Source organism: Mauremys mutica, chromosome 7 (genome assembly GCF_020497125.1).
Source record: "Mauremys mutica isolate MM-2020 ecotype Southern chromosome 7, ASM2049712v1, whole genome shotgun sequence".
In the NCBI taxonomy this organism is placed as follows: domain Eukaryota; kingdom Metazoa; phylum Chordata; order Testudines; family Geoemydidae; genus Mauremys; species Mauremys mutica.
The window spans coordinates 88298993-88323461 of NC_059078.1; the positions used below are offsets into that span (position 1 = coordinate 88298993).

Genomic DNA, 24469 nt, shown 5'->3' on the forward strand with positions numbered 1-24469 from the left:
CTTTGGACTCTAGCTTCTTCAGTCTGGAGGGTAGGAGTTAAGGAACTTTGGGAGGGGTTCTATGTTCAAGTTCCAGAAAGGGTCAAGAGGGATGACAAAAAATAAAGCCAAAAAACATACCCTGATTCAATGAACCGTGCAGTACTAATGATCTTCTTAGTAGCCTCAACATAACCGTCTTCTCCCATGTACATCATGGTTGCCCAGCAAGCTGCAATGATGCCACCAGGCCTGGAGCCAGCAATGGTGGGAGAGGCATAGATGCCCCCTTGCCAGTCAGGTGCAACAAAGAACTGATAGTGCCTGTATTTCTTGTCACTGTACAATATCACTGAAGAGCCTTTTGGGGCATAGCCATACTACAAGAGAGAGACACCACAACAGGCAAAGGGTATGTATGAGCACGTACACAGGTAAAAGACTACAGATAAATTCAAGCTCACATTAGATAAGCAATGCTGGCATCCACATTCCCACCCTTTCTCATGCTCTGAAGTATCCAAATATAGAAATAGTTCATTTTAACACCTCCCCTTCCCTGCCTTTCCTGGATATCACTACTACTTTATGGTACAGTGTGGCACCAGAAAAATTTTGACAAATTTTGACCAGCAGAGATCCAATCACTCAGGCTGCCTGGGGAGAAATGCCAAAGCACAGCAGGAAGGAATCAACTTATTCTCTGAACCATGATGTTATATATTCCCCTTATTTAGTTCACAGCTATAGTATTACGGGGTCATAAAATTGTCCATTCTCATTCTACCTGTTGAATTTACAAGATATGAGAAGATAAATATAGAAAAATATATTAAGTACAAGTACTAGATATATATACTTTCAGAGGACAAAGAAAAGTTCAAATCCAGCTTCAACACAAAGTACACAGAATAACAAGATACTGCATAAAGCAGAATTTCCTCTCTTTATCCTAAATGGACTGCTCTTTATTTTCATTGATGGTTTCTTTGTGTGTTAAGGAACAAGGCTTAAAAGGGGGCTAAACAATACTTACTGTACCCATCATGAAGCACATCTTTTCTGAACTGCAGCAGTGAATCTGAGATGTTCTTACCTGCTTTGGAATTTGGGTCCATAAGAAAAAGGGGATGTTTAAATAGATACTGTTGCAATACAGGATGATTGGACCAGACCCAGGCAGAAAAATGTTACTCCAGATGCCTAAAATCAACCCCTAATGCCAGCAAGGTGCTCATGCACATGCATGGTTCCCTGGAAGTTCCCACAACCACACACAATTTTATTCCTGTTGTATTTCTGCCACATCCTCCTCTTAGCTCAATTCTAGTGGAATGCAATGGAAGTAATACAAAGTGCTTTAGGAATGCTAAAGACAGGGTTGACATTAGAACTTTTCCTTGAATGTCCATTAAGGCAGGCCTGGCTATTCCACTTTTAAACAGTAACTGTCTCTTATAATTTCCTACAGAAAGCGGATCTGGTGCAAGCAATACCATTTAATTAGATAGATGCCCCCAACTGCTTCCTCTTCTCACCTTGTGGGTATCTGCAGAAATGCTAGTCACACCTTCCACACGGAAGTCAAATGGACGCTGTAGTGGAAACCCTGCCTTCTCCATGAAAGCAATGAGGAAGCCACCCAGACAGGCATCCACATGGAAGGGGATTCTATACTTCAGTGCCAGCTAAACACAGACAAGAGGTTCTAGTTAGTTACTCAAGCAAAACCAAAGAGATAAATTTAATAGCGTTCTTGGGACAGCTGAGTTAATTTTGTATTTCACATTTGAGACAGTGTTTGGACTCTCCAGAAGGGTCCAGAAAGCATTACTACGTCAATTCTCAAGCAATGGAGGGGGGTCCAGAAGATCTGGCTGACCATATGATGTTGTTTCTCTTGCTTCTAGATTTAAAAATCCATTATGAGACTGCTAAAAAAGTATTACATGTCCTGTTATTGACACAGGAATGTAATGTGATTTGAATGGGAGGAGGAGTCCATGATACACTATTAAGGCGTGGTCCACATTAAGAAAAAAAAAAGTTAGAGTCCCCCTGATTTGTAACACTAAAAATAAAGTGAAATATAAATAAAAAATGTATCTAATATTATCTCCTCCCACCACTCAGCTATGAGCCCACTTAAAGGTATTTCTAAACCCTTTGAATCTCCCCTCAGTGGTTTTCTAATCATATTTGTTTAAATGAAACTGTTTCTCCTCCACCCCAACTCATCCTCCTGCTGCTCTCCCCAGACTTGGCCCTGCAGTGAAGAAGTCTAGTGCCAAACAACTGTGAAATAGCCTATGACAATAAAGCATCTTCAGCAACAGAAGAAGGAAGATACAAAAGACTGGCAGTGTATTCCACTTTTGAAGACAGAAGCATGCATTTAAAATTTGCCATTTTGCAAGAATCCTCATCAGCATGACATATCACTGTCTGAAACAGCTCAAGTTTTAAAGAACACCCAAATAGCCAGTTTTACAACATGTCCAGTTGTCATTTCAAATACTTAAATCCTACGCTCTTGGGGCAAGTTTTAAACGAATATGTAATAAATTATACCAAAACCTGACAATCCAATACTCCCCACCCCGCCCCAAACTGCTTCCCAACCTCATCACTGTTGATTAGCAGCTGATCTGCTTCAAAACCGTTGCCATATTTCCCACTAGCTTGTTCCTCCTCCTACCAGATTCATTCAGCAGTGTCACAATTCTGCATTTACATCCTTTTCTACAAAGGAAACACTTGCCCAGGATAGCCAAGTCTTATTTAACCCCTCTTCCCTTCCAACCTCGTATTTCAAGGGGCACTCTACCTTTGCCACCTCCTCAATTGGGTCCATAACTCCATGGGGAAACTGGGGAGCTGAACAGGCCAGCATAGCAGTGTTCTTTGAAATAGCCCTTCTCATTGCCTGAAGGTTTAAAGAGAGAAGATAATCACACGCCAGTTTCCAATTTCCACCCTGCCAAAAAAATGAAGCTACTAGATTTAAGATAAACCAAAACACAAGAGCCTATGAACAGTGTATATAGGAAGACCTTTGTGCACAGGCTGTAGAGGGGTGTTCATTTCTGCTTTCTGTAAGAACTCTAACTACAGTAGTCTGTATCCTGTCACTTCCATTTCATAGCTGTTGTAATGAAGTAGCACACTCAGCACTTCAATTATAGACGTAAGAGACCAATTAAGTCCATTAACCCAGCCCCTGCAAGTTCAAGATTATATCCCAGGTTTTCTAATATTTTGTCTGAAACCCAATTGAAAGTGCTTCTGCAGTGCCTAGACACAAGGGTATATTCAATTCTAAATTCATGTGCTAGGTCAAAGGAACAGTTTAAATCTAAATTATTTACAGCATGCCCAGTGTAGAATGCAACAATAACTATTTCTGCTGCAGTTTTATTTGCTGTTTCTGATAAGCACTGTTCATCACCACCATCTCTATCAGCCCATCCCCGATAGGCAGAACACTGCTATTTCAGGAACACTATTGAAAGTTTTCCACAGAAGAGGTGTCTAGTGCTGTCTAAGAGCAATACCTGAACATCCACTTGCATGGTCTTGGTCAACGGTATGTGCACAATCTTCAGTCCAAAATAATGAGCTGCTTTATCAAATGCTGCATGAACACTCAATGGAACCAGTCTGAAAAGAAGGAAAGGCAATACTTCAACCAAGGAATGTTTAGGTTGAATTTGAATACCTATCCACGTGCAAGCCAAAATTCATACAGCAGGCATTTTTATACCTTATCCCTTGCAGGCAGGATACTCGGCCTATTGGCATGATTAAATAATAAAAAAAAAAACAACAACCAGGAAAATGCGGGCCAAAGATTATTTTGGGCACACAGGCCCTGTGCTTTTCTGAACTAAAATATACAATGTTCCACCATTCACTTCAAACTTTAAAGGGATAGTTAGTGGAAACTGCTTCAAAAGGACTATTTCTCTTTTTATTGACTTGTATGAAGAAAATACAAAACTCATAATTCTCCAGCTCTTTATTTTAAAGTTCTCTTATCTCTTCCAAAATGAAGTCCTGTTTATAAAAAGTGTTGAAAATTGTGCAATGTCACTGAGGTTTGCTCTGCAGGATCACATCAAAATACAAACACGTGGGGATGCAAGTACACCGAAGGAAAGTAACATGCAATCTATAGTAAGTCCAATAGATGGCAGTGACTGAAGGCTCAAAAAGATTAATTAACTTGGATTCATGATGCTTCACAGTTGTTTAGCAATCTGCAACAATGTTAGGAAGAGAGTGCCTTCCTTCAGGCTTAGAAATTTGAAATAAGACAAAAGAACACTATTCTTATCTCTATTATAATATTTCCTCCACAAGCAATTTACCAAAGAAACGCTTACTGTTGCTTCATGAGCTTTAAAAGAGTATGAAGAAGAAATCACTGGAGCATGATGATGTAGTGCTCAATACAATAGTCTTTCAAATTCCAGCTCAAAACTCCAACACCCTTTAAACTCTACTCCAGAGAGGTCCAAAGCTGAAATGATCTGGGTTTTGTAGGCGAGCATTTAGGTATTGGCAAAGCTTTTGGGAGTTGGAAGTGGAGATGCTTCTCACCTATCTCTAATTTTAGATTCAAGTGTGTCAATGCCCCAAACATATACACTCAAATTCAAATCAGAAGTGATGAATCATGAGCAATGCTGTTCATGTTAACAGACTTAAAAAGCTATCAGACTGCTGAAAGCTTGCTGTACTATTTTGCATTATTTCTTTCAGTTTGGGTTTTTGTCCTAGGTTTGGCCCTCAAAGTTAACAGATGAATGGAGGGGGACGTAAGAGATTAAGAGAAATGAGAGAAGAGTGCAGCATACTACCCGCCCCAAGCCAGGGCTGGGAGGTGATCATTTTTCAGGAACAATAAAATCAGACAAATCATTGAAAGAAAAAACACGCCATGGAGGTAGCTACATACATTTCTGGGTGCTTGATTCCTCTCTCGTAGGCTAGATCCCTGTAGGCTTTACAGGCCATCAAAATGCTCTCAGTCCCACCGGAGGTCATCTATTTTGAATAGAAGAAACAAATGAAACAAAGTACATTTGCAGAAATGGGGGTGGGAGGGGAAGGGAGGAGTTGAGAGGTTAACATGCCAATGTTCTGAGTGAGGTCTCAGGCCAGAGCGTCATAAGAAAGGCTCAGTTCTACAAGTGAACTGGAAACAAAAGAAAAGATTAAAGTAGCTTTCTAGTGCTTGAGGACCATGACAACACAAAATGTGTATCTAAAACACAAGTTGTCTTCATTCTGAAGACAGGTGGCAGAATAGGTTGCTCATTCACAAGTTGGTAGAGATGGTTTTACCACAAATGAAACTACAAAGGGCAATAGGGCACCTGAGTGGTGCTTTCTTCGATCACAATACAGCACACAAAAAAATCTGCAGACTTCTGGTGTTCATAGCACCGCACACCAATGTCACAAAGAGCTTTTTAGAGTGTTTCAGTTATTTACAAAGGAGAAAGAGAGGTGATCATATGCAGGGGCGGCTCTACAAATTTGGCCGCCCCAAGCAGTCATGCCCGGGAGGCGCCCCCGAGCCGCGGGAGCAGCAGACCTCCCGCGGGCATGACTGCGGAGGGTCCGCTGGTCGCGCGGCTCGGCTGGACCTCCCGCAGCTGCGGGCGGTTCGCTGGTCCGGCGGCTCCGGTTGAGCTGCCGCAGGCATGCCTGCGGGAGGTCCAGCCGAGCCGCAGGACCAGCGAACCGTCCGCAGTCATGCCTGCGGGAGGTCCACTGGAGCCGCCGGCCGAGCGTCCCCTCCGCAGTCATGCCTGCGGCAGGTCCGCTGCTCCCGGGGCTCCGGTGGACCTCCCGCAGGCATGACTGCGGCAGGTCCGCCGGCCCAGCCTGCCGCCCCCCCGGGAAAGGGCCGCCCCAGGCGGGTGCTTGCCCCGCTGGGCTCTGGAGCCAGCCCTGATCATATGGGGAAAAAATGTTTAATACAGACCAGTAATCATTGTGTAACTACAGCCACCTATATAGTTAATTCTGCCTCCATTAACTTTGGAGCATAGAGGCATAAGCATGAGAGAGAAAAAGCACAGACAAAGCTTTAAAGAGAACATTGCAGGGTGCTCTTGTGGGAAAAACCAACCATTTAATTTTCATATTAGTCATCTTAGACTGTAAGCTATTATTTGCTGACCGCCTGCTGCATATAAAAGTCACTGCTACCCTGGTCAGGGGTGGCCTAAAGGTTCCAGTTAACTGGGCTAAGGTGAAGGGGGCATTCAATTTGCCTTCGGAGATCTTTAGTTTTGGATCATCAGCCCTGCTTGCCAATCCAAGCACCACTAATGGAAGGTAAATCAGAAAAAAAGGTAACAGTCAATGTTTTCATGCCTTAAGATGTATTGCTGGTCTGCTACAAAACCCCAAAAAGCAACATCTGCAAAACTAAGTGGAAGTGCAAATGTGTGACAGTGACTAAACACATACAGATATCACAAATAAAGGTCACAAACAAAAAAATCCCCCTGTATTTATTCCTGCTGCTCTTTGTGCCAAGCAGCAACAGCTGCTTCAGGCAGTATCCATACCAGGGATCTGAAAACAAAATGTGCTCTTCATAATTTGCAAAAGCAGCAACCGAAAGGCTTGAGGTAACAGAGCTTCAAATTGTGAGGGGGAAACCGCTGTGTTTATTGTTAAGCAAGCAGGTGGTGGCAGGAGTATTATAAACATGCTGTTTTATAAGCCACATCAGCCATTCCCAAATTCTTCTGCAAGCCCCTTAACCTTTTTTTTGGGGGGTGCGGAGGAGAAGGAGGGGGGGACTGCTGACACATTTGGAGACCTCCCTACTTAAATGTAGTAGTATACTAACAGAATTGTTTCTTTATTATTTTATTATTAGTTGGTGGTATTTAAATGAACATGACTTATTTATTGAAACACCTACATTCTGCTACTTATTTACCACAATCTTCCATTTATATTATTAGGTGCTAAGTGGTTTACACTACCAGGTCCTGGTGCTTCGCTGAGGAACTCCCAATCTTTCTTCAGCTTCTCCTTCACCTTCGGCACAACACCCCCACTGACAAACTGAGCAGATACCTATTTGCTGTGAAGTTTAGCTTGTTGCACCCAATATGCCAGGCCGCAGAGTCCTTAAGATTTCTGTCAGCATAGCTATAGTCAGATACGAGTGTTAAAGGTTTTCTATGATCCTAACCGACATGGCTATACCAGCAGAAGCCCTAGTGTTGATGCAGATATACCAGTGAGAACGTCCTTTTGCCAATAAATCTTATTTTGTTTGGGGAATGGTTATAAACTATATCAGCAAAAACACTCTTTTGCTGGAGGCACAGCTTATACCACTAGGCGGATATGCCAGTATATAGCTATACTGGCAGACTGTTTCTTGTGTACACAAGACCTGAATCACGTCACAGGATCTCTCTTCCTCTAGTGTCTGCGGTGAGCTTGGCAACTGGCCAATGCAGGGTGATTCAGCACCAGCTCACAGCCTTCTTAGATATTTCTCTCTGCTTCCTTCAAAGGAAAGTCAACAGTAACAGAAGTTGTCCGGTATGAAAGGATTACAATCAGACACTGCTTTTGTGTTTTTTCCTACCCTAGTACTCTGGTTTCAGAAACCAGTGCAGAAAAGCACATGCAAAAAAAATCAAGAACAGGAGTGTGTTTTGGGAAATGGAGGATAAGAAAGAACAGAATCCCTCCATCCTTTCTAAAAATGTGTCATTTGTTTCCTTATGGATTCCCTTAGAACTTCAAAGTACCTCTTTATATATCTGAAGTTAGCGTTTAAAAGTGAAAATTGGTTAAACATCACAAGTTAGATTCTATCCTTGTCTCATTCTCAAGGGAAGAAAAGCTTATGGGTCCTTACAAGTTACTATGAACCACCACCCTAAACATATGCCTCTTCCATTTACCTCTGCATTAAAAAGAAGAAACCCACCTGATCCCTATCTTAAGGCCTTTCGCAGAATTGTGGATTCCAGAGTTTAATTGTTGACTAGGAAATAAAACCTTTAGAGATGGGAGACAAAGCTGGCAAAAAATCTTCAAGATTTTCCAGGTTGTACTAGCCCCATGAATAATATCAACAAATTGTAGTTTGTTGCTAGGGAAGCATGTACACCAAAATCCAGTGCAGCATCCATGGTGGCAGCATCACACAAGGCCACTACAAGCCAACCTCCTGTCAATCCCACTACTTACGCCTCACAAGGTGATCCAGTCTCATCATTAGTAGATAAAACCCCACAGACCTGCAAAAGGGCAAGTCTTAGATAGGTCCACAAGAATGGTGCTCACATTTCACTTTTAAAAGCCGATTTCCAGCGTGAAGCTAGCTACCTGACAAAAGTTCAAAGTACTGGAATTTGGAGAGAATAGCAGAAGGAACAAACACTGCACTCAAACCAAGTGTTAGTCTTTAAAATGTCATGGATTTTGCTGACTAACAGGGGGGGGGGGAAATTCATTAACTGAAGTTACATGGAAAAACCCCTCTTCACTGGAATTACAGGGGAAAACCATAAACATTCTCAGAAGGACTTCTCCAAAAAGAGAAAGCTTGCCGTTGAGAATCCAACCCCACATCATAGGAGAAAGAAATCCCCAGACTATGCAGTGAACATTACATGATTCAGAACTGATTGTAAGCCTCCATCTGGAGTCTCTTGTTACTGCCCCCTAAAATTAAGGGCCACAAAAAAGAGAACTGATTAAGAAAAAAACAGAAACACGTTTTCCTGTTGGAAAAGACTAGCTTGAAATATTTCCAGAAAGATGAGCATCATCTTAAAAAGTAATTCGGGAGGGAAGGAGGGAAGGTGAGTTGAAATCTCCTACAAGGGATTAGCAATAGTAGTATTTAAACATCAGGGGAACAGTTTTAGGAACGTGTCCAGAATGAAGACAACTCCCATAAATAATGAAGTTGTGCATCTAATTTAACATTCGCTACACTGATAATTTACTCTATTTTGTTTTTACACTCGTCCAAAGCATCAGTATCATTGAAAGTGCTGCAAGAAGTCATACATGATTAGAACTGCATTTCTCTCAGGATTTCTTATTTCTTAGAGTAACAAGGAAATCAATTTGACCACAGTGGAAAGCAGTTACAGAAACAAAAACCGTTTCCTATATATTCCCCGGCACCCTGGCCACTGAATTTTTACTATGTTTATCCAACATGCTCCACCTGAGGAGGCATCACTGAAATTGTATTAGCAGTCCCAATTCCCTACTTCAGATTAGTAACATCAGTGGTCACCTCATCCAGAATGAAAGAAACCAGACAGTAATGTCTCCAGACATGGCCAGACTATATGTCTCAAAAACAGCAATTATGGCCAACAATTTCAGGAGCAAATGTATATTTTAAACTACAAGACTGTAAGTGGAATAAAAGTAAATCAGAGACTTTATACATTAAAAAGGGACAACAACTTTCAGACTACTCAAGTTTGTTTTAAAAAAAAATAATCACAGTAGATTCAAGCACAACAGCTGTCCATGATCTGCCTCATTTTGTTGCCTCACACCCCGCCTCAAACGTTTCTCTTTTAAAGTTTGAAAGAGCCACACAGAGGGAAAGCTGACTGCCCCATACAAGGTCGGCAGTGTCAAATACATGAAGAAACAAAGTGAAGGCACAGATAAAAATGCTTTTTCCTGGCCCTTCGGAGACAGTGATCTTAGGTGTTAATCTGAACAACAGAAGGTGGGGGGAAAACATGCAAGTCTGAAAAGGCTTTGAAGAAATATTCCTTTAACTGTTTGGCACAACTCTCTGGAACAACTATTTGAGCCATCAGAAAGCTTTATGAAATATTTAGGTACAAAACCTTACCTAGAAGTTACTGTTTTGAAATTATGACCCACTTCTGACCCTTTGAGACAGTCTGTTACACTATGTGCTCAAAACAACATCTGGCCTCCACATCACCTCTCAGGGGCCTTTCCTTAGCTCTCTGACACTTCCCCAGGATCGTGAGGCACCAAGGGGTCCCTTAGTCACAAACTGCTAATTCCACTTTTGAAATCTGCTGTTTCAAAGCACCTGTCTTGTACATTGGGGGAACTCAATACCTGCAAGGCTAGTTTCAGGAAGTTAATTACAGGGTTAGGTCAATTTTATTAGTTTCTCGTTAACCCCTTCAGCTCTTCCACTGGCCTTGCATATTGGGTAATTGCTCAACGAGGTCATATGTAATTTCCACACCAAATTTAACACTTCCCTGACTGCTTTGCTTAGGCTTCTGCTTGAACCTCAGCAGGACTTATGCCTTATACCCCAATTTGCAGAGCTTCAGGGCACGCTGCAAGGCCCGTTTAATTACTCAGGCGTTAGTGAAGGGGGAAGGACATGTGCTAGTATTTTTATTAGGGGGTATTTTGGGGGCTTAATGTCATTTTTATAATTTATTTTCTAGTTATGAAGAGAGAAGCAGCTGGTGTACATTATACTTGTATTTTCATTTAGATAATAGCACTTAGACCGAAAGCTAGACACTTTTTAAAGCTATCAAGAACAATTAAAAACAAACAAAAAAAAAACCTAATCATTTTAGGTGTTGAAAGTTTGTGAGTGAAGTTCTCCAAATGCAAGAGAAGTGTTGCAAAATTCTGCTAAGTACATGACAACAATTATATTAGAGACCAATTAAAACCACAATTGTAGAGAGATTGGTGTGATCCAAGCTACCCTCCTGAACATTTAGTCAATGTTCTATACAACTGCAAGTCAGTATTGATAAGAGGTGGGGGGTAAATGTCTTTCAGACACAAAGATTAAAAAGAAAAAAACACCTTCAACTGGCCATATAGTACACCAGCACAGTCACCAGCAGCAATTATGTGGCAGGTTCTGACAAGTTAATTCATGATTTGCCACCAGAACCTTGCCCACAATAGAATTAGTTCTCTACAACTTACAAACACCGCCTATTTCTTACTTGCATTGCAGTAGTGCTAAGAGACGTCAATTACTGACTTGATGCTACTGTGCTCGGCACTGCACAAACACAAATAAATAAATAAATGAATAAATAAACAAACAGTCCCTGCCCTGAGAAGCTTACAATCTAACTTTGAGACAAGAGGAGCATAAGAAAATACGGGCTGTATTTTTATGGGAAGGACCCATTTGTTAATACAACAAAAACTGTAATGTTTAGAAAGTATGAAATGAGGGACATGGACTAAAACCCGTTTTGCAAGTAACTAATTCAGTCAATGCTTTTGAATTGTTAATTTCAGTGCCTGTGAGCTTTAAAACCATGCAAGCTAACTTGTTCAGACAGCTTACAAGTTGGACAAGGACAATATATACCACACCCTGTTGATCAAAGCCATTTAATACCCTCGACTGCTTCTTAGTGGTCTCCAAGCCAACCAGCTGGAATTGTTTGCAATCCTAGTTTTGGCCTGCTGATAGATTTCTAGATTAGAGCAAAATTAAAGAAAACCTACCCGCCCTCAAACACACCACCCCAAGCCAGTTACATTTTAGAGTCAGTTGTGTCCCTTCCCCCATCTAAGGCCTGGTCTACGCTTACAATGTTTTGCCAGTATAGCAATGTCAGAAAAGACACATGCCCATTAAGACATAGTTATGTGGCTATGCCAGAGTAATTTCTCTCTTTCAGGGAACTGGTATAAAACTATACTGATGAAAGAATTTGCTGGTATAGCTACACTGGAAAAGCCTCCTAATGGAGACTCAGTTTATAATGGCAGAATTCTTTTTAGTGTAGAAAAAGCCTAACATGATACAGGAATAGTCTTAGCACAGCTAGTAGAAAAGGAAGTGTGCAGAGTCAAATTAGGAAAGTTCATATGTTTAAGGGGGGCTCTGATTTAGCTTCTAGATTACTTACTACTCCACAGGAATTAGGTCCCCCATTGAAGAGTGTACAGGCCATCCTCACCACCTCCGCTTCCATCTTCCTCAGGCCTGGGAATACATCTGGATGAAGGGGATTACTCCATGCAAACTCCTCATAAACCTTCAGAAAGAAAGGAGCAAGTCTGTCTTACACTGATATATTGCAGAACAAGATCTGGGTTATTGTTTAACAAGATCTGCAATGGGAATAATCAAAGGTGGCAATACAGACAGCATTACAAGTGAGCTAATTCAATGAGCTGTTTTCAGCCACAGTAGCAAGGAGCATCAGCAGCAGCAAGTCTTAGGCAACCCAAAGCAGTGTTTTGCAGACTTTAGATGTAGTAGGAGTTTCTACAAGTAACTGAAGCTACAGATGTGATGGAGACACTCACACGGTCTACCCACTGTGGCTAACTCCAGAATTGCCCTAGGGCACATCTGGCCTGTGGTATGATTATGCAACAATGACATGAGGAATATAATGGCCTCTTTCAGTAACAAATGTTGTTTAAATAATTTATAAAGGTGCAAATACACCAGTTCTCAGCTTACCTTTATTAAAAGAAAACAAATGGCTGCTTTACAAGATGAACTTTTACAAGTACCAGTTTTTATTCTTAAAAAAAAAAAAAAAGAGCAACTAAAACTCTCGTTAGTACAAGAAATAGTTGATACAATTGTTTAAATAATTAACTTTAGAACGAGATCTACAACAGTAACAGACAAGTTTGTGGCCACAGGAGAATTCTGGAGTAACTACAGGCAGATGGTTCAGCTGGGAAAACAAACTCTTAGAAACAGTAAGACTGTCCATCTGATATGCATCAAAAGTGTTCTCAAAAGCTACCATTTAATACCAAAGTATTTTGCAACCACAGCTTTACATGACAAGCAAAAACTAGTGCAGGCCTGATTCTGTTCTCCACTCGCCAGAACCAATTCTACTAAAGTCAGTGACAGCATAATCAGCCAAAATACAGAACAAGTGTCCACCTATCTAGAACCAAAGAATTTAACAAGATTTCCTGAAGAAAAGCTGTGATGGGGTTTATACACTCAAGCACCTGAAAGCAAGGAAAATTAACAGGCAATAGGAATCAAACACTGAGTTAAGTACCCAATGGAGCTCATTTCAATTACTAAAAAGGCTACTCCCAGAAGAGGGCTGACTGAGGGCTTGGCTACACTTGCAAGTTGCAGCGCTGGTAGAGGCTTTCCAGCGCTGCAATTAGTAACCGTCCACACCTGCAAGGCACATCCAGCGCTGCAACTCCCTGGCTGCAGCGCTGGCTGTACACCTGGCTGGGTTGGGGTGTAGCGATTGCAGCGCTGGTGATCCAGCGCTGCTCATCAAGTGTGGACACACACCAGCGCTTTTATTGGCCTCCAGGGAATAAGGAGATATCCCAGAATGCTTTTAACTAAATTACTCCCTTTGTTTTGTTATGCAGCCTCTCTTTGTTTTGTTGTGAACCTCCGGAGCAGCTCCGAGCTCCGTTTCTACCGGAGCTGTTTATCAGCTCCTGTTTGCTGTGATCAATCTGTGAACAATCAAATGAGATCCTCCTCCCTGTTGTGAACGAGCTCTGTGGAGCTCCTCCGTTGCCGCTGCTGCTATCTAAAAAACAAACAAAGCTCCTGTTTGCTGTGATCATCTGTACCTGGCTGTAAACAATCAAATAGAGGCAGGCAGGGAAACAGTGGGGAGTCCTGTTGCCTGCAGGCTGTTTGCAATTAAGAGTTAAGACTAAGGGGTCGGAAAAATGTTCTGATTTTTTCAAGTCAGGAAGCTAACACACAGTGTTGGCTCCAAAAATCCACTCTCTCTCTCCCCCCGCTCCCTGTCACACTAGAGCCCACTCCACCCCCCTCTTTTGAAAAGCACGTTGCGGCCACTTGAATGCTGGGATAGCTGCCCATAATGCATCACTCCCAACAGCGCTGGAAATGCTGCAAATGTGGCCACACACCAGCGCTGGTAGCTGTGAGTGTGGCCACACACCAGCACTGCTCCTACACAGCTGGATGACCAGCGCTGCAAACTACCAGCGCTGCAAACCGTAAGTGTAGCCAAGCCCTAAGGGAAGGACGTTCTTTCTTCCTGGGAGAAGAATTTCTGATCTAGGCAACTAAATAGGTCTTTGGGCTGTTTAGAACTCTTTCAACCTTCCCAAGGAAAGAAGTTCCTGGCTATGACACAACAGGGACTTGGATGAAGCAAGCCAGCCTTCTGATTTTACTACCATCTGAATATTGCCTGCACTATACAGTTTGTTACAAGTGTTCATTTGCCTTGGCTGCGGGGCCCAGCTCAACAGGCTGTCCCAGTCAGAACTTCCACAGAAGCCTAGTCCTGGAATAGGTAGCTGCAGGCCAGATTCAAGGTGCAGTCAGCCAATGTCAGTTTACCCATTCCCTTGTAATTTGTTACTTGCTTTATCATTCCAAATATTTTACCCAATCTGTTCTTGAATATCTACAGTGACAGTGCTTTGACAGCCACAGCTGTTTTGCTATGACTCTCTTTCCTTCAACCATATCTATCTCAATCTTTTCCTTTAGCTTCAGACCAATGTTCTTTGTTCTACCATCTTCCAAGACAAGATAAATAGGAATTATAAATAGGGAATGAAGGTGTTTATGGATATTCATCCCACAAATGTATTTGTGTGAATCACACATAAATTATACCACTTGAACACTTATTTACCTTCACTAGCAGGTGAGTGAGTTTCTCTTCCCCGCTGTATACTGTCCCAGAGACTTTCCCATCCTCCCAATGTACTTTACCTGAAAAATAAAAAGCATAAACAGCATACATTTGCATAAGCTACCCAAAAGTGCAAAAAATAGCATCTATCCTAGTAGCAATGCATATCACAAGTGTGATCCTCTCAGTTACTGATTAGCACTAACAATTCCCTCCATACTACTATTAAAATAGCTCAGAATTACATGAGGAAACAACTTTTTAAAATCATGGCAAAGAAAGTAACTTAACTGGAGTACCTGAGGGTACGTCTGCACTACCTGCCAATCCGGCGGGTAGCGATCGATCTATCGGGGATTGATTTATTGTGTGTAGTGCAGACGCGATAAATCGATCCCCGATCGCTCTCCCATCAACTGCTGAACTCCAGCTCGGCGAGAGGTGGAAGCAAAGTTGATAGGGGAGCGGCAGCCGTCGATCCCACGCCATGAGGACATGAAGTAAGTGATTCTAAGTCGATCTAAGATACATCAGCTTCAGCTATGCTATTCTCGTAGCTGAAGTTGTGTATCTTAGATCGGTCCCCACCCCTACTGTAGACCAGGCCTGACTGACTAGCAACTTCTAAGAATTGGCAAGCCCTATGTATGATTGTCTATTACTGGCTCATAATGTAAAAAGGCTTTGAAAAAAAAGCTGTGGTTAGTATGTTACTTCCAGACTATACTTGGGTGGAAGCATTCAGAATGTAAAATGCTAAACCCTTTCTCCAGTATATTTCCTGCTTCCCTGGCATCAGGATGATTAGAACAAACAACATTTCATAGTAATAAATTAGAAGCCATAAGTGTTCCGTCACATTTTACTGAATGCAATGGCTATAAAATATGCAATTGTTGAGCAATGTGCAACTACAACAGAGTATATGTAGTAAATGTAAACAACTTTGCAATAATTCCCATTCAAGTTCCAAAAACCTGTCCACACTGCTGGATTCTATTCACTGAAGGTGGTAACTATACCAACAGAACATTCAGCAATGTTACAAGATACTTGAAAAACAGTTCAAACCAATCTGTACTGCTAAAATATGCAATGCAAACTCCAGCAACTTTTTTCACCTAAAAATGCATGCAAATTACTGCAACTTCAGAACATAGCAGGTATGTCTGGCAGAACTAGGGCTGCGCCCTTACCAATAAGCACCTCTACATGTTGTCCAGCATCCAACTGAGTAACCTTCTATCACTAAAACAAAGCTGTAACACAAATACCCCATTTCAGGGAATGTTTTCAATAGGATTCGGTTCCCCGCTTTACCCAATACCATCTTCCTTTTAAAACCCTAAAAAAAAAAAAAGTTCCTCTTCCACTTGGAAGGGGTAACTTTCATAACTCAGGGAGTGTCAACTTCACTTGCATACATAGGACTCAGGACCAAGGCTCCCTCCCAAATAGCTTTTGGAGAAAAGAGAAGTAAACAATAAAGGTAAAAACAGACTGGGGAGGAGGGGGAAGAACTGTAGTAGTAGGATTTTATGTTTGTATTAATATAATTTAGAATGAAGGATAAAGAAGAATAACGTAGCATGTATTAAATGTATTGGTGTATGATTTGATCATATTCAAAAAGGGTGGCTGGCAGGATAACAGGAAGGAAGGCCTAATGGACCATTGGTAGAGATATATCAGCCAGAATCTGTGTCTGGACTGATTTCAAGGCTGTGACAGACCTTTGAGGGTCACCAATTTGTTGTAGGTTTAGCATTTTGAAATAAGTAAAAGAATGCCATGATTGTTTTTCTTCTGCATTGCAATTCAATGTTCCTGTTCAAAATGTTCTGTGTAAATTAATTGTTTTGTGTGTGAATGAGGAATGTGTGTGTTAAGAGATAAGTGTGAAGGCCATAGCTAAACCAGATGTACGAGGGAAGAACCAGAGACAGATGCAAGGGCGCCAGGAGGCTGCAACACGCCTCTATTGAAATGTCAGAGGAGGGCAGATTGACAACTCTAAAGATGAGACAGGCACCTATCAATGGGGAAGAGATAGCTGTGAAAGAATGAGAAGGACAATTTAGTAAAACAAGCACTTGTCAAACAACAATTGATTACAGCATGACGGAGCAAAACTCATTGGCCCCAGTGAAGGAAAAGCACTATATAAACAGGGTGCCTTGCCATGAAACTTTGGGTTTGTCCTGCCAGGACTTCCCTGGAGCATCATGTCATGACCAATGGAACCTGGCTCCTCCCTACTGGTGATCGGCCTAGCTGGCCACTAGGTTGATCGGACTGGTAACTATAACATCGACTGGCAGGAGAGGGAGGGAGAGGGGGGGGGGGGAAAAGAGAGAGAGAGAGAGAGTGTGTGTGTGTGTGTGTGTGTGTGTGTGTGTGTGTGTGAAAAGCATATGCTAATTGTTGCATCTTCAATAAATGCGGTGTGTTGCGTTCTCCCCTAACAAAGATCGCGTGAGCTTTGTATAAGCATAACAGCACCTTTGAGGGTGTCTGAGGAAAAAAGCATTTTGAAAATAGAAAATTGAGGACATAGAAAACAGACATAGAAAAAGAGGACACAGCAAGCTCTAGAAGAAGTTTGGAGAATAGGAAAATAGTAAGACTGATTTTACTGAAATTTTCCTACATGCAATATTGTTTATTTCAGATTTAGCGGTGCCAAACTGTTTTGAGAAGAAAGTCCCAAAGCCAGGAATGGTACAATATTAGCCAGTCCTCCTAACCAGATTCTTTTGGAAGCTGTAATTCCCTCCCCCACCCTACATTTTCTGATTAGAACGTGGCAGATACATTAACTGGAGCAGAGATTTCAGATGACAGAAGCAACTCAACAGTGAAGTTTCAGATGCTGTCTGTGGCACCAAGCCAAGGAAACACTCTGGCATATAACAAACTACAAGTCACAGTGACAGAGATAAGCGAGAAATTTCATGTTAGCAATGTTTTGTACTTTGCTTTTTGCTTTACAAAACAAACAAACCTTGCTTCTGGCAAAAGCTTAGCATTGGGTTAATTGCTCTGAAGCACATTCAGACCTGACTCCAAAATATTTTCCAAGTTACAAGTGTCAATCAAGAAGAAACTGTCTTGCTTTTCTGGGCCAAAGACTTTGTGTTAGGACACTGCACCAGTATAAAAAGAGACCTCACTATTTCAATCAGGGCAGTTAAAGTGTTTTACCCCCATTGCATGCTCACTGATTTGTTGTGGTGGGGTTGCTCATTAGAGCAGGACTGCTACAGCTGATTTATTTCCCTTAGGATTAGAGTTGGAGGAGAAGGGAAAAAAGTGCATTGATGCATCTGTTTTGGAAAAAAGCTCCCAAGAAGAGTAGTGGTCAAATTGGCCCGTCCCCACCTCAGATAACCAGGAGACTATCCTTTCCTCCTTACTGTGACAGACTGGTCAGTGAAACAGAATAAAGATTTTCCAATTACCTTTGTAACCATTACCCTCAAACCCAGATTGTCTGCATTATATATCACTACCATGATGGAACAGAATTACTTTTCCATTACCTTCAACATTAGAACACCGGGCACCTGAGTTTTTTTATGGGATTCCTGAGTATTAGTTAATAATTGTAGTTAACTAGAAACATGAGGATTGGTATTAGTCATTTACAGGACAGCATCAATTAACATTTGATGAACACCAAGAAAAATATTTAAGCTGAAACTATTTATAGCAGTCACCAGAGTCCATGTTACCTTTATAGGTGTGTAAGCATATAGCATAATTCTAATATTAGGCCTATGAAGTAGACCTGCATACATAGGCGCCAACTCTGTGGGTCCTTAGGGGCTGGAGCATCCCTGGAAAAAAACAGTGGGTGCTCAGCCCCCACGATCAGCTCCTCCCCCACCCTCTCAGCGCCTCCCACCTGCCACGGATCAGCTGTTCAACAGCATGCAGAAGGCACTGGGGGGTGGGGGAAGGGAGATGAGGTGGAGCAAGGGTGGGACATGCTCAGGGGAGGGATTGGGAAGAGGAAAGGCAGGGATGGGTGCTTGTGGGAAAGGGTGGAGTAAGGGCGTGGCCTGGGGGGGGGGGGTCGAGCACCCCCCGGCAATTCAGAAAGACAGCACCTCTACCTGCATATATACCAGTATATGCTCACTGTCATACCCATAGAGCTGTACTCCTTCATCTTCTCTAGTAGTACAGGTTGGCTCATGCCTTGCGCTGGCAATGCTTTGATATAACCCTTTCCATCATTCAGGAAGTGCAAACCAGAGGCTACATCATCCAAGGCCTTGTTAAACTGCTTCTGTATCTAAAAAGAAAATGAAATGCCTTCAACAATAGGGTGCACACATTTTATGGTACACAGAACATTCAGTGCTAATGCCTGGAACAGTGAGCTCAACACTGTGAACTGTGTTAACTTCTTAAACAGATACTGTCAAATATTGTGCATGTTCATTTCATCCTTTAATGCCTATTTAGAATCTTGAAAATAATTTTGTTTGTCAAATATAGCAAAGCAAAATATTGGGCTCCCCTCCACCCCAGCCTTTTTATGGTGTTAAAGACCATGACAATATAAACAGCTGATTTTATACCAGTTACAGTTTCAAGATGGATTACTTTATGGACCATCTCGCTTCAGAAATCAGATATACATTTAGAAACTCTGAAAAAATGTTGCCCAATAACATAACACAATGAAAGAACACACAGATAAGATTAGGACACTTTCACTTCTCCCCCAATCTACAGTTCGAAGGCCCAGATCTGCCCTCACAGCAGCACAGATCTCTCTCCCAGAAGCATTATCTAATATAGCTGTTGAGATATCATCAGTAACAGAGACTTTTGGACATTGGAATACCTGGACATCAAGGTCTCTTGTAAGCAACATGATAGGCTTGTGTGTCAGACTCTACTGATCAGTGGACGCACTAGGCAAATGAGACACTAAACCGTTTCTTTGCAATGGGCCAACATCTCAGTAGCACTATCCTGAAAATGTGGGTCATGTAAAAATAAGGAACAGTTGTAGGGAGCCCAGGACTACTTTGCCAGTAAGCAAGGAACAGACATAAATGGAATATAATATTGAGTTATGAATTAATCTGCCACAGCTCACTTGTTATGACAACCAGGTCAAACGATGGAATGTATTGGTCAGGACATCAGCATGAGCACATCAACCCCTTTAAAAGGGGAGATACTTGTAGCTTATAAGAGCTGGATAAGAGCTTTTAAAACTAGTTCCACGCATCAGTAATAATGCCAAGAGAAGATCTGAGAGAAAAAGCATTCTTTATCATGCTAAGCCAGTGGTTTTCAACCTGTGGTCCCCAGCCCCCTGAGGGTTCACAGACTATGTTTAAGATTTCCCAAAGGGGTCCACACCTCCATTCAAAAATTTTTTTAGGGGTCTGCAAATGAGAAGGGGGAAAAAAAAAAGGTTGAAAACCACTATGCTAAACCATTCGTCTGTTGCATCAAAAGACAAACTTAAGACAAACCTGGCCCCTGAATCCTTCATTTTATTTAGTCTATCTATTGTGACTGATGTCCTCAGGGCAGGGACTGTATCTTGTATGCCACCAAACACAGTACTGTCATTACCAAACGCATTTTAAAAGAAGTTATACCCTTCTTGATGCTAAGAATTCATGACAATTGCTGATTCTTGTAGTAAATAGGTTTAAGTTTCAGTAAAACACTCCATTGTATTTCTAGTTTTAATGATTACATAGCTTCTGCTCTCTTAAGAGGAGAGTCCAAGCTATTCCTAACACAGATAGGAGTTCTAAACCAATCAAAGACAAGGAGAATAACCTCTTCCTCTTGCATAACACAAGATTCAGTTACCACATTCATGTGGAGGACACAAACAGAATGGTAAGTTAGGCAGAAAAATAACCCAGAGTAAACTCTGTGGCCTTCATCCACCACCTAAGGCTATTTTTAGAAAGCCTGATAATATACAGAAAGGAGTTGGGGAAACTCAGCCACTTGGTATTACTGGCAATGAAAGTGTCATCTCCCTTTTCTGAGGCCAATACTGCTACAGAAAGATTACTTGGACTGCAAGCTCTTTGGGGCAGGGACTTCATGTTTATCCAGCGCCTAGCACAAAGGTCTCCTGGGCGTTATTGCAATACAAATAGGACAGTCAGATAGAGTTGGCTGAATGTTAAGGAAAGCTCTTCAGATACTTACTATGGCGCCAACAAAAGGCAGTTTTCTTAAAGTTTTAAAGAACCATTTTTTACTTCGTGATGTTAAACCTGAGATAAACAAGAAACAAAAATCAAAATTGAGCAACCTGCTCTGAGCTAATAAACCAAAAAAACCCCTAGAGTTTAGTATTGCTGATATATGGCAAGAATTCTTGGCTAAATGAAACAATGAAGAAGGGATTGAGGTGCAGAGATGTAATACACTGGAGAATGAAATTCAAATCTGACTCAGATTACCTGCAAAGGTGATTTAAGAGCCTTGTTTAGTTATTAGTAGGCATTTGTCTAACTCACCATATACAGGTTTCAGAGTAGCAGCCGTGTTAGTCTGTATCCGCAAAAAGAACAGGAGTACTAGTGGCACTAACAAATTTATTTCAGCATGAGCTTTCGTGAGCTACAGCTCACTTCTTCGGGTGCATCCTATTCTTTTCACCATATACATATGTTCTTGCATTATTTGGCATTCTGGACAGGAAAGCTGTAAGAGGAATACCAGAGGTGAAATTCTGGCTCTATTAAAATCAATTGGAGTTTCTCTCTTGACTTCAGTGGAGTCATAATTTCACCTCAGGTGTCCAGCATGTCTTGGGTGAGACAGGAGGAGAACAAACATGAATAGCATCAGCCTGCACCACCTGTCTGCAGAGTTCTAAATACGGGGGGGGTGGGGAGGGAGGAGACACACCTCACTTCTATGAGGACTACCATTCAGAAGAGAAGGAAGTAGACGCTAATTGAAAGCATTTTTCCATTTCATATGCAGAATATTACTGGCCAGTGATTGCACTCTGACAACACAATCTCTGCTTTTTGTTGTAAATGGTCACAGCAAGTGGCCAGGTACCAGGAGAATACTGGACATGTGTTCTGGTTAAACTACTATCTCCTTTTTGGTGTGGACAAAGTCACCTGATTTGTGCCACACATATCCAATTTTCCATCTGGGTTATGTAGAAATCTCATTGAAATCCAGATTCTGCTTCTGATCTTTGCTGGAGAAGCAATGATAGGGTTAGCTATGCTCAATATCATCTTTGGAAAACAGTCTCTCAACAGCTATCAGGATTTAATCCAGCAGAGGGATGTCACAGATCCTTTAGCCACCGAGAAGTGACTTAAGGTTAGATCAGAGGAATTAAAGACACCATACTTTATACACACTTAAGTAAACATTGGCAGCGACAGATAACACTTTCATGAAGAAACATCTGAAATGATCTTAAAATCTCGCTCTAGAGACTTCACAATCTTTATCTTTGGGTTGGTCTACACAGGGGGAGGGGAGGGGGAAAAAAAATCGATCTAAGATACGCAACTTAGTTTGACTTACCTGGCTGTCCTCACGGCGGCAAGTAGACTGCCGCGGCTCCCCCGTCAACTCCACTTACTCTTCCTGCCTAGGTGGAGTATGGGCATCGATTCGGGGATCGATTTATCACATCTTGTCTAGATGCAATAAATTGATCCCCGATAGATCGATTACTACCCACCAATCCGGCGGGTAGTATAGACGTGGCCTTTGATACTAGTATGACTCCTTTACTTTGCTTCTTTTCTTCATATTATCTATCTTGCAATCTTGAGACACCAGCAGGAGAATACAAACTCAGCTAACTTTAGCACTAATGTTCCGCAGTAAATACTTAATAGCTTAGACTTTGGAAAGAATTTGTATTACATGCATTGTTGATAATCTGCTTTTTGTTTGTTTGTTTTTTCCTAGGAATGCAAGTTTCTTCAATTTTTTACTGTATACTTACATAAAATTCAGGATGTTTAATCTAAGATTTCCCAACACTATGATAGTATTTAAAAACAAATTATATTAAAAAATAAACTCAGGTACTAGTACTGTTCTAGCTTGAAACTCAGAGCCAAGAAATCTTCTGTTTATTCTTGCTAAAAAGAGGGTTTTAAGCTATTCAATGTACTTTTCCCTCCCCTGGGAAACTGTGGGAGAGGCATAAAATTAAACATCGAATTAATATGCTGTTACTCCTAATAACAGCCACTAGAAACTATGACATACTCCTATGGGACTCGCAGGGCACTACGACCTCCTCTCTCAGATAGGACCAGTGATCTTTATCACCACCTTGCCACAATAAAGAAGAATGCATGGCAATAGACCAAGAGAGCCCATTTAATTTTTACAGTTCAAACAAGGAAAAAGGCTCAGAAGAGATGAAAACATGTGGGTATGTACCTTAAATAACAACTGACTCTCAGACAGTAAATGTGTATGATTAATGAAAAGGAAAGGGAGCCCCCTTCTTCAGCCCAAGATGTGTTCTGGACAATCCTCCACACCTGATGTTTTGCTATTGTGTCATGATTTCCCCATCATGAACCTCACCAGAGACACCTTTGAGTTCTGTGCTATTTCTGACTTTGGATCCACAGGAGTGACCAGCAAATGAGTGTTTAAGCCAGCAGTCCAATGGGAGGGGAGGAGCAGGGCAACTTTTCTGCATCACACAGGCACACTCTAGACTGTCTTCCACCACTCCCTAATATGGAATGGTTTAGCTACTGAAACTTCACCATGTATTGACCTTAATATGATAACCAGAGATTTTACTGGTAGGCTTCTGACATAACCCAGAATGTATTTATAACATCATAATGCATGGCCAGAAAGGGTTAAACATCCTACAGGATGAAGAACTTATTTTCAACCCTTAAAGACATATGGGGAGATAATGTTTGTGTTTTCATGTATTTACATAAATATGGGTAGTGGTCAACACTGTAATCAACAGACTCTGTATGCTGTATTCTAATAATTCAGAGATCAAAAGAACATCCTAGCATTTAAATGAATTGTAAACATGGGAGATCACTGTATGCATCTCTTTGAAATGTATAGCAAATCATCTGTGAATGGTGGAGAAACAGGCCATCGCCTTATGTTAATCTGTGAGAATAATTAACAATGATTCTTAGGAAATGGGGGCCCTATTGTTCCCCGAGGGACTCCAACTCTATCAAAGAAGGCCTGAAATTGTATAAAAATCCTTGGGTCCCAATCCTTTTTATCTCAGATCTGCTTAAGCTTCATCAGGAGAAGTTTGAGTTGCAAGATTGAGGTCCCAGTTCAGCTGGAAACACCCTGAATATAATATTGGACATTGGACTACAGACAGTCCTCGACTTTATGACAAACGGCACTTATGACATTTCTGAATTGACACCCTGATTCAACTTACGACAACTGGTTTTGACTTTACGACACTCGGTCCCACAATGAAGTGCATTGTGGTTCCAAGTTACGAAATTCCGATGTACTACGCAATTTTCAGGAACCAATTGTGTCGTAAGTCCGAGGACTGCCCGTATAACCTCTGGACTAAATTTTAAAAGAACTCTTTGCAACTACAAAGCTCACCATCTCTGCTATGTATCTGAATCTCAAGAATTGAACGCATGTCTGTATGTATATTGATCTTTTAATCATACTCTCTCTCCTTCCCTTTTTAATAAATTTTAGTTTAGTTAATAATAATTAGCTGTAAGCGTGTATTTGGGTAAGATCTGGAATATTAATTAATCTGGGAGGTAATGTGTCTGATCCTTTGGGATTAGTAGAACCTTTTCTTTTATATGATGAAATAAGATTTTCAGAAATTTTCA

At 41.4% G+C, this 24469-nt stretch overlaps 1 protein-coding gene across 2 annotated transcripts in view; it reads right to left on the minus strand.

Annotated features, from left to right (window-relative positions):
* SGPL1 (sphingosine-1-phosphate lyase 1) overlaps positions 1–24469 on the minus strand; it is a 52224-nt gene that overhangs the window by 6679 nt on the left and 21076 nt on the right. Inside the window, exons 3-11 of one of the 2 annotated variants that reach the window (XM_045023970.1) lie at positions 20814–20881; positions 18765–18912; positions 14613–14692; positions 11892–12020; positions 4940–5028; positions 3534–3639; positions 2807–2905; positions 1518–1667; positions 121–359 (exon numbers count right to left, since the gene is read on the minus strand). In XM_045023970.1, coding sequence (XP_044879905.1) covers positions 121–359; positions 1518–1667; positions 2807–2905; positions 3534–3639; positions 4940–5028; positions 11892–12020; positions 14613–14692; positions 18765–18912; positions 20814–20881 — 1108 coding nt within the window. The remainder of the gene's footprint in view (positions 1–120; positions 360–1517; positions 1668–2806; positions 2906–3533; positions 3640–4939; positions 5029–11891; positions 12021–14612; positions 14693–18764; positions 18913–20813; positions 20882–24469) is intronic. The other variant, XM_045023972.1, reaches the window with a different exon arrangement.